General features: G+C 39.9%; 1 protein-coding gene across 1 annotated transcript; it reads right to left on the bottom strand.

Annotated features, from left to right (window-relative positions):
* Positions 1 to 660: 660 nt before the first annotated feature.
* PNN (pinin, desmosome associated protein) lies at positions 661 to 8,195 on the bottom strand. Its single transcript, XM_049899466.1, has 9 exons — positions 7,977 to 8,195; positions 7,266 to 7,337; positions 6,641 to 6,709; positions 6,088 to 6,160; positions 5,233 to 5,327; positions 5,001 to 5,076; positions 4,016 to 4,171; positions 3,804 to 3,942; positions 661 to 3,089 (listed from the first exon to the last, which is right to left on the bottom strand). The coding sequence occupies exons 1-9, from the start codon at positions 8,087 to 8,089 to the stop codon at positions 1,747 to 1,749; spliced, it is 2,136 nt and encodes a 711-aa protein (XP_049755423.1). The 5' UTR covers positions 8,090 to 8,195; the 3' UTR covers positions 661 to 1,746.
* Positions 8,196 to 11,024: the final 2,829 nt, after the last annotated feature.

Here is an 11,024-nt window from a genome sequence, read left to right as displayed (position 1 = left end):
CACCATCACCCCAACAATCAAGAGCTTGAAATCAAAAATAGTATTTTTTCTATAAACACCACGAAACTGTTCAAATTTTTCTGGTAGAAATGAGTGGACAAAGCTTATTTTATACAAAGGACCTTAACATATACAAGTATTTTAGATTCAGTAAATAAGGCTTTTTTAAAAAACCACATTAAGTTTACGGTCATCCCTTTAATTCAGTGTTTACCGACCTTTTCCACATCATGGCACACAGAAAAATGTTTGTATTACAAGCTGGAATAAACTGTAAAGTATTAAGAGCCCTAGTGAAGCTACTCTTGATCGTAAACAACTGGCCCAGGGATACAGATGGCTCTGAAGTTTGCAAAGTTATGCTCGTTTACCACTCAACAATTACCCCAAAAAAGGAATTCTGAAAAGAGTTCTTTAACATATTCACTTATACAAGTTTTATAGACAAAAAACCCAGAAATGCTTGATATTTTCACTATAACCATCTACTTGTCAAGGGAAGAAGGCATTATGAATATTGAAAGTCAAGCCTAAAAGCTATATAAGCTTTACATTTTAGTCAATGTTAAATTATGAACTTAAAGGCCATTTGCAATTTAAGTGCTCTCTTGTACAAAGCATTGAAAAGTTAATAGAAGTACTAGTCTTAAGCAGTCCAAGTCTAAGCCACATTTATTTGCACATATATAGTAATGGGCAACAGATACTCCAAGTTCATACAAATTTATAAAACAACAAAGTTAATAATCACTTGGTACACTTATGTGTTATCTTGCTTACATATTCAAGTCTAGATGAACTTCCCTCATTTTGTAAACTTTCATACAATACTTCCTTAAACAAAAATCATTGAAAACACTTATTGGCATGTTTCAGTTAGAGCCAACACAAAAGTTAAGACAAGACCACAAACTGAAAAACTAAGTTTAGAAGATACTTTTCTACCTCTCTCCCCTAGGAGTGATTTTCTCTAACAGATGTATAAGCTGTAGCACACAAGTAACCATGGAGACAAAAGAATGACGCTCCCGTGAGCAGCAAGAAAATGCCAACCAGATCGTATCATTTTAAGTTATCTACTGAACCTTAATATATGGTTTAAATATGAGAAACAGGGAAAATGCTCGGATTAAAATAACAAGGGAGATTAAAAAATACTCAACGATTTTAAAGTAAAGAGAACCAACTAAGTTTCCCATCAAAGCTGCAAAGATCTGACTTTGACAACTCAAAATTGTCTAAGGCAAGTGAGGAAGCCTCCAAAAACATTCTAATCATGTTCAGTATCTAGTGATAAAAGCTGAAAATGATATCAAGAGAATATTTATTATACAAGTGTCAACAAGGACATCTCAAACATGAAAGAAATACACATTTATTTCTACAAAAGCAACATATGATACAGAATTAGAAGGAAACAGACCTTAAAGATTTACCTATTAAAATATACAGATTCTTACTGAAGAGCATAGGATATTTAAAAAAGATGACAAGGGATGTTAATCTTTTTTTATTATTATTATTTTTACATATTTTGGAACCTCACATAATTTTGATAAATAACTCTTACAAAATTATGCAAAAAGTACAAGAATGTCTGGTAAACAAAGTCTGTATTTTCCAAAAAGATTTTTTACAACATGCAACTCTTAAGGCAGCATCCTCCTTACAAGGAAAGGTAATCCTTTTACTCATCAAGAAATCTTCTGCTGCAAAGAATAGGCTAAGAAAGCCTGGCTTCTTCCATTAACGCCTTTTGTCTTTCCTGTCTGATTTTCGGTCTCTTTCACTTCTTGAAGATCTTTTGCCTGATCGACTACTCTCTGATATAGACCTCTTTCTGTCGGACCGGGAATTCTTATCCTTTGATCCTTTTGTATCTCTACTACTACCACCTTTTGAAGATTTGTGACTTCTTTCTAGTCCTGAAGTATCCCTTCGCTTCCGATCCACGCTCCTTCTGTGCTTTCTATCTCTGTTATGTCCCCGGCCCCTACTCCGACTTCTACTCTCACTACTACTAGTAGTGCTGCTGCTACTGTCTCTGCTGCTGCTGCCACTTGTACTGGAGCTGCTACTGGAACTACTTCGACTACTACTACTGCCACTGCTGGAACTGCTTCCACTGCTGCTACTGGTTGAACTGCTACTAGAGCTACTACTGCTACTGCTTCGACTTCTACTCTTGCTAGTTTTATTTCTAGCTCGACCTCTGCTTCTGCTTCTAGTTTTGGTTTTGGCTTTGCTCTCGGGATGCAATGTCAAGGCTTGCTCTACTGACACCTCAGTGAGTTTTACAGATTCTACAAGAAACTCCTTCCTTTCAGGCACTAAATGCCCTTGTTCCTGAATAACCGGAGGTGGTAGCTGTAAAACAGCTAATGGCAAAGTCTCAGGCTGAGATAGAGGCGGGGGCTGGAGTACTGATTGAGACTGAGACTGGAGTTGGGGCTGAAGCTGAGCCAGAGGCTCTGGTTGGGACTCAGATTCCTTTAGTTCATTTTCCTCAGGCTCCTTTTCTATTTCTACAGCACTTGCATTCTCTTTCCCAGGAGAAAGAGATTTACATTCTTTATCTGGCTCAACTTCAAACTCCATCTCTTGTTCCATTTCTTTGCTAGTTTCATTTTCTGAAGGGTCTACACTTTCAACTGGATTAGCTTCCATTATCTCCTGCTCAGGAATTGCATTTTTGACATTTTCAACCATCTCTAACACATCCATGACTTCTTCAGGCTGACTATCCTGCTGCTTCTCACTTTCCCTTACCTCAATTTCCTCTTCCATCTTAACCTCTATTTCCTGTTTTTGCTCCTCCTCCTCCTGTTCTTTCTCTGGATCACTATGAACTACACCTACTTCCTTTTCCTCTTCCTCTCCTGCTTCCTCTATTTCTACATCATTGTGCTGATTACCTGTCTCCTCCAACTCTTCCTCACGCTGAGCCACCTTACCCTCTTCTTGTTCCGCCTTCTGTTCTTCATTACGCACCACTTGATGCTCTTTTTCCTTCATTGATTGTCTTCTAGGCCTAGCCTCCATTTTATTTATTTGTTCTGCAAATTCGATGCGTCTACCTTCAAATAAAGCTAAAGAATAAAAATTTACATGTATAAAATTAACTATGATTTAAAAAAAACCCACAATTTTATACCTGGTCACAAACTATCGGGTTTCATCTAAATGTATTTTTGTAAAGAAATGGTGACAAAAGACTGATTTCAGCAAGTAAGTAATCACAAACTGACAAGATGATTAAAGGAAAGATGTACTGGAAACCAGTACACTGAGAAATTAGTAGCAGGCAAAACTAAACCATATTATCTAGCTGATGGGAAAACAATCTTTTGCTATTCAACTTTACACCTGGTCTAAATGAAAAAGAGCAAACCTTCTTTTAAACAAAACCAGTTTATTGTATCACATATCATGCATTAATTTTTCTGATCCCAAGGAGAGATAAATCATCTAATCACTATCTTAACAGTGTTTACCCTTCGGTGTGTTCACTTTTTTTCCCCTTGCTTCATTAGCATTTACAGGATATGGCTACTAAGAGTATCTAGCAAAAAGTCACCTTACGCAAACGCATAAGAAATATGTATGCACACACACCACCTACAAAATATAAGTTTCAGGTTAAACTCCATCATTAAGCAAATGTACCTGCATCCCAAACTCATTAACATCTTAGACTATCTTAAAACAAACAAAGAACCATAATTATTTTAGTAAACGAATGTGTGTATATATTACCTTGTCTATTAAAAAAAATTTCAATGAACTTCTTCACGTACACTTACCATTCATTTTTCTCTGTGACTCTTCTATTAGTTTTTGGGTAGCTGGACACATTCTTCCAGGAATATAGAACAAATGGGGCTTTGTCTTAGTTCTTATATATTTAATTATCTTAGCATTATGCTCATTCCATTCTTCTTGCTAAAGAAAAGATAAAAGGTCAGTGCTTTTGTAAACATGATTACTAATCTTAGGATTTCAAAACACTACTCACCAGCTGCGCAAGCTCAACTTTCTGTTCCAAAAGCCGCAGTTCTGTCTGTTTAGCACGTCTCTCTTCAAACAGTTCTCTCCTCTCATTTTCAACTTGCTTTCTCTCTTCTTCTGCCTGCACTTCAAGTTTTTGTTCAATTTCCTGGCGCCTCTTTTGCTAAAAATAAGTAACCTACTTTAATATTCACGTGTTATAGCAGAAAAAAGATAAAGCGTATTTGGTTTCAATAAAGTTAATGTAAAAAGGGGCTTTGTCTTTATAGGTTATCCTCAGAGTTATTATTTCCCAAAGAATATGACAAAAGCAAAATCTTGGCAACAAACGAACCAGTCACTTTCTATTCATCTACTTCAAAAAACCAACTTATTCTTCAAAACTTTTTCAAAAGCATTAAGATGCTTTTAAGCTTTTTATAGTCTCTAGCATAGTTAACATGTAAAAACTGAAAATTTTATTAATCGCCTTTAAAATTTCCTAATTGAATTGTTATTCCTTTTCCACTATAGTTCTCCCCTAAGAAGCAGTAACTTGGGATTTAACTGCACAGAAAAACTTAGAGAAAGATAATATAGTTAACTGCGGAGGACAGGGAACATTTACGTTTTTCTAAGCAATTACTACCTTTCTGTGTGTAAAGAAGCCTGATAAATTAGAATCACTGAACTAGTTTCAAGGATCGTTGGGTTCAACTTCTCTCATTGAAAGAATGCACACTGAGACCTAAAGAAATGAAGGAACCTGTCCAAGATCACAAAACTAGATTGCTACAGACATCAGACTAGAGCCCAGGTTCTCACGAGACACAGAACAGGGCACTTTTACTTTCCATTATAAGATCACTCAATTACTTCACAGCTCCTCAGTAAGAGGCCAGTTAACAATATACCAACATCAGAAAATTTTTAAAATTCTCCCTCGGCTTCATTTTATGCTTGTAATTGACCACTAATAAACATATAAAGCAGATCAAAAATTCCTTAAATACCCTTTCAGTAGCAACAGTGGATTCTTGTTTAAATTTCTGTAGGGTGCCCATCAACAAGCCAAATATTCGTCGATTCCTAAAGAATTAAAAAAAAAAAAATCCATTTCATTTAAACCCAGCAATTCTCAAAATAAAAATACTATAGGCACTTGAACAATCCCTTATTCTTAAAATAGCATGACAAATAAAATTTGACAGACATTTCCCTCCCTCAGAAAGCTACTGAAGATACCTTTGCTTTCCCTTTTCATCCATGTTTTGATCCTGGATAAGGTCTCTACGTGTACGTTCTTTGGAGGTAGCTACAACTGAAGACTGCAACGCTGGCTGTAGGAGAGAAGAAAATCTCAGTAATTTAACTAGCATATGAGTGGTACTGTACTAAATGTAGTAAGGTGAAAATATCCTCTAACAAGCTCTTTAAATCCAAATTAAAAAAAAAAAAATTGTAGTAAAATATATATATACACATTTGCCATTTTAACATGTACAAGTCAACGCCATTACTTATGTCCACCATATTGTGCTACCATCATCACTATGCAAATTTCCTCATCATCTTTAATAGACACTGACTCCTAAGCAATAACTACTCTTTTTCCCCTTTCTACCCACCTCTAGTAACCACTAATAAACTATGGTCTCTACCTATTTGTCTATTCTAGATATTTAATTTTGGAGACCTGGTGGTGCAGTGGTTAAGTGATACGGCTGCTAACCAAAAGGTCAGCAGTTTTAATCCACAAGCTATTCCTTAGAAACCCTATGGGGCAGTTCTATTCTGTCCTATAGGGTCGCTATGGGTCGGAATCGACTCGACGGCAACTTTTTTTTTTTTTTTTTGTGACTTATCTATGTTTTCAAGGCTCATGCACGTCGTAGCACATATCAGAACTTCATTTCTCTCTGGCTGTATGTATACACAGTACTACATTTCGTTTATCCATTCATCTGGTGATTGATATTTGAGTCATTTTCACCTTTTGGCTAGTGTGAATACTGCTGCAATAAACACTGGTGAATATCTTTGCACCTCTGCTTTCAAGACTTTTGGGTACCTAAGAATGGAATTGTTAGGTCTAAATACCTTTTTAACATCATCATCCTCTGGGTCGCTTTCTTGGCGTGATTCTCTCCTCGTCCGACGCTCCCCGCCCAGCCTGCCAGAGGAAAAATAATTTAAATGACTACACAGGATTATGACTGAAGTGCATACCAATGCCTACTTTACCTAGGACTCATTTACAGAAGCATCACTCTATTGGTCTCTGTTACAGTAGTTAAAGAATAAAATATCTCACTAATGTGTCTAAATATTTCTGAAGCAGGTTAAGTTTTGTAGTACAAGACAGGAAAAGTGGTACAAATTGACAATTTCCCACAATCTGATTCTTCTCACGACATTCACTTTTACTGGTAACACTTGGTGACATCTGTGTTACTGTCACGAAGGGCTTTATTTTAAGGGATACTGGCTGTCTCTGTTCAGTAAAATACCAAGGGAACAGATAGGGAAATTGGTATCTCCTAGACTCCAATACAATTCATTTCAACGATATTTATTAAGTACATATATTTTTACAGTAACTCAGCAAATAGAACATTCAACAATTCCTTTAGAAATCTTTTTTCTAACATACCTACTGACTGCCCCTTCGAGGTCTCTCTGTTTGGCTGGGGGTCCTCCTCCACTATCTGAGAATCCACGCCTGCAAATGAAAATGTCCAACATAAAGTACTTGAAATTTGAGACAAAAGGTACTTTTACTTATCAAGAGAATTTAGTCGAAAAAAAAATTTTTTTAAAGTTTTCCAATTAAACCAAACTCACTGCCACTGAGTGGGTTTCAACTGATAGTGACCCCACAGGACAGAGTAAACTGTCCCACAAGGTTTCCGAAGCTGTAATCTTTACAGAAGCAGACTGCCACATCTTTCTCCAGTGGAGTGGCTGATGGGTATGAACCACAAACCACTGCGCCACCAGAGCTGCCTTTTCCAATTAAAACTACCTTTAAATGAACCTTCACTTCCAAAATAGATGTTTTTTTTCCCTAACCACAGAGTAAATTATTTTCCACAAAACTGGTAAATTCTTCCATCTCGAGTTCTGTTTTCATGTAAACGAAGTTTCTGGATAAATATACACAGAAAAGTAGAGCTGATTGATCACACGTTTATACAAAACCAAACATAAACCAAAACATTAATTTAGCATAAAAAAATACCAGTAGTCTTACCATATAAGTCATAAGGAAATCTTACCTCAGCAATAAACTACCACGTCCTCTACCTCCACCAGGACCAGAAAGGGCCAGCAATCTGGCTTGGATGGGCCTACGAGAGATTTAAAAACCAACACGAAAATCATGCGTAAATACCTCTACTGGCACCAAATACTTCCAAAGGTGCGATTTATGTTGAATAAAATAACTACATAAGCTCTAAATGGTTTCCAAACCACGTGTTTGAAATCCAACAGGAAGTACTATTTGAGATGAACTTCCTTGTTTTTCCAGGACTAGTATCACAGAAATTACATTTTCTTGGATGCCACTATACGTGAACACGTCTGGATCTGATCCTAATTCCGTCAATCCCGAGGAAGCTGCAGGTGGGTGCCCGGGAGGGTCTCTGCGCCAGCCTCAGGCCGGGTGGCTCCGGGAAAAGGGGCTTTGTGCTGCAGTCCCGGCCTATGGGGCCGAGAGCGGGAATCCGCAGTCCCGGCCTTTCCACAGGCCGAGAAACCATCGCGGCACACCCAGGCCCCACTCTCCTTCCTCACGCACCTGAGCCCAAGACCCCCGGCGGGGGCCTGAAGACTGCTCAACTTACCGAGGACGGGGTTCTACCGCCGCCCCGCGAACAGGCCACGATGTTTCAGCCTTCTCAGAGCTGGGCGCCCTCCCCGCCCCCACTTCACCTCCACTCCGAAAGCTCCCTCTTCTTACCCTGCAGTTCCCGGCTGGCCCTTACCTCACGTCATTCGGATCCCGCCCGGTGAGCTTGCGAATATTCTCATCCACGTTCTTTAGGCTCTCTTTGGCCTTTTCTAGTTGCTCCTGCAAAGTTCTCACTGCGACCGCCATTTTCTCCCAGCTGCAGGCTCCGAGACCGCTCTCTCCACAGGCCTCTCCTGACTGTGCCGCGCCGCGAGACACGAAAGGACTGACAATTCAGCTCAGCCAATGACGATAGACGTTGTTTTTCGGCTTCAACCACTCAGCGACCGGAAGGGGGGGAAGTTGCCGGCCTTTGGGGACTCTGGGCCAATGAAAAGCCTGATAGGCGGTCACTGCTTCCCTAATTAGCTAGGGGTGGTCGGGCGCAGCTTCTAGCGCAGAGCTGGGGCGGGTTTGAGAGCCTCTGGGTCTTCGGGGACGTGGGCTCAGGTCTTGGTATTCTAAGAGCCGGGAGTTTCCCAGCCATTTTAACCTATAGTGTGACAGGATTTACATCGTTTTAGTCACCTAATCAAATCCGAGTAGGACAGGGCCGAGTCTATTTTCCCTCTTCCGCCTCAGAAAATTTGATTAGGAGAGGGCGTGGCTTTTCTGTTGATGCGCATGCCCAGAGAGGGATGGGGCGGGCGCAAGCCCCCCTTGATTAAAAAACCCACCCAGTGCCGTCGGGTTAAACTAAAATGAGCAGAGGGAAGCAAAGGGTGAAGGAATAGGAGCAATTATTAATCATAATAGCAAGGAAAACCAAACCCGTTACCGTTGAGTCGATTCTGACTCATAGTGACCCTATAAAACAGACTAGAACTGCCACACAGGGTTTCCAAGAAGCACTTAGTGGATTTGAACTGCTGATCTTTTGGTTAGCAGCAGTACCTCTCAAAACCACTAGGCCACCAGGGCTTCCGTTACGGTGTTGTCCTGGACTCTATATAAATCATTTTATATGCCTTGTTCCTCACAAACCAAAGCTTGGCGTTTTCCGTTATTAACTGATAAGGAAATTGGGACTGGAGATAATATAACTATCCCTAGGTCACTCCAGCTAAGGATCCCAGTATAATCAGAGGCTGTGCAACTGAATACCTTATGGAGCACAGTTCTACTCCAACATGCATAGTCGCCATGAGTAGAAATCAACTTGACGACAGCGGGTTTTAAGGGTACTGTGTATTTACTCCTGCCACACTCTCCTGCCTCTGGTACTGCCACATTACAACACAGGGTTGTAATGAGGATCAACGAGAATAAGCATACTCAACAACAAAATTAATTATTCCTTTTATTCAACTCTACTTTTTTTTTTCTATCGCTCTTCTCACTTTCTAACATGCTACATAATTTACTTAGGTTTATTGTAGGTCTAAAGGAGCCCGACAATGGTGGCATAGAGGTTAAGCTATCAGCTGCTAACCGAAGGTCAGCAGTTCAAATCCAGCAGCAGCTCCTTTGAAGCCCTATAGGGCAGTTCTACTCTGTCCTATAGGGTCCCTATGAGTCGGAATCTAATCGATGTCAATGAGTTGGTGTAAACCAAAAAAACCAAACCCACTGCAGTCCAGTCATTCCGACTCATAGTGACCCTAGAAGACAGAGTAGAACCGCCCCATAGAGTTTCCAAGGAGCACCTGGCAAACTCAATCTGCCGACCTTTTGGTTAGCAGCTGTAGCACTTAACCACTACACCATCAGGGTTGCGGCCATAAATTAGGCTTTCAGGATAAAGCCTAGAACAAGATAGTTGGTGTTCCTGCATCCACGGAGCTTGTGGACTTAGGGGAATAATGGTCATTCATTCAACAAGTATTTATTGAGTGCCTACTATCTGCCATGACAATCTGTCTGTTGTATTATGGTGGCTTGCATATTGACGCTGGAAGCTGTGCCACTGGTATTTCAAATATGAGTAGGGTCACCCATGTTGGGCAGGTTTCAGTAAAGCTTCCATACTGATATAGAATAGGAAGAAAGGCCAGGTGATCTACTTCCAAAAAGTAGCTAATGAAAACCTTATGAATGGCAACAAAATTTTGTCCAATATAGTGCTAAAAAATAAGCCCAAACATACCAATGATCATAAAGGTGGCACAGGATGAGGCAACATTTCATATATAAGGTCATCGTAAGTCGGAGCTGACTTAACAGCAACTAACATCAGCTATCTGCCAGGTACCGTCTGAGCATATGGATACATCAGTGTACAAAAAATATCTCTGCCTGAAGGAGCTTGGGGACAGAAAGAATGTGGAGGCCTACAATACCCATACCCATTGCCATCAAGCTGATTCCGACACATAGCGACCCTATAGGATAGAGTAGAACTGCCCCAGAGGGTTTCCTAGGCTATAATCTTTATGGAGCAGTCTGCCACATCTTTCTCCCACGGAATGGTTGGTGTGTTCGAACCCATGATCTTTTGGTTACAGCTGATTGCTTAACCACTGCGCCACCAGCGCTCCTTTGTTGTTACTGTTGTTGTTAGGTGCCATCGAGTCAGTTCCAACTCATAGTGACCCTACAGAACAGAGCAGAACTATCCCATAGGGTTTCCAAGGAGTAGCTGGTGGATTTGAACTGCCAACTTTTGGTTAGCAGCTGATTGCTTAACCACTATTCCACCAGGGCTTCATTGTAGGGCTCCTTTAGACTTAAAATAAACATAAGTAAATTATACGGCATATTAGAAAGTGAGAAGTGTGATAGAAAAAAGGAAAAGAGTTGAGTAAAAGAAATAATTAATTTTGTTATTGAGTATGCTTATTCTCATTGATCCTCATTACAACCCTGTGTTGTAATGTGGCAGTACCTGAGGCAGGAGAGTGTGACAGTAGTAGATCCTAACCACTAAATGTATCAATATTTCCATGGGGGAAACGATTTTAGAGTTAACCAAAAACATAGGATCTATTCCTGCTTCCACAAGATCTATCCAGCTTTATAGGGGAGGATCAATGGGATGTTGCAGTCAGCACTTAGTAGATGCTCAATAAGTATTATTTTCCTTTCTATTCTCCAAGGGAGTCTAAGGACCACCTGTTGCCATAGTTTGAGAAATCAACCTTAG

The sequence above is a fragment of the Elephas maximus genome, chromosome 10 (assembly GCF_024166365.1).
Source record: "Elephas maximus indicus isolate mEleMax1 chromosome 10, mEleMax1 primary haplotype, whole genome shotgun sequence".
In the NCBI taxonomy this organism is placed as follows: Eukaryota; Metazoa; Chordata; class Mammalia; order Proboscidea; family Elephantidae; genus Elephas; species Elephas maximus.
Note: the sequence above shows the minus strand (reverse complement) of the source record. Positions and strands in the feature narration are given on the sequence as shown.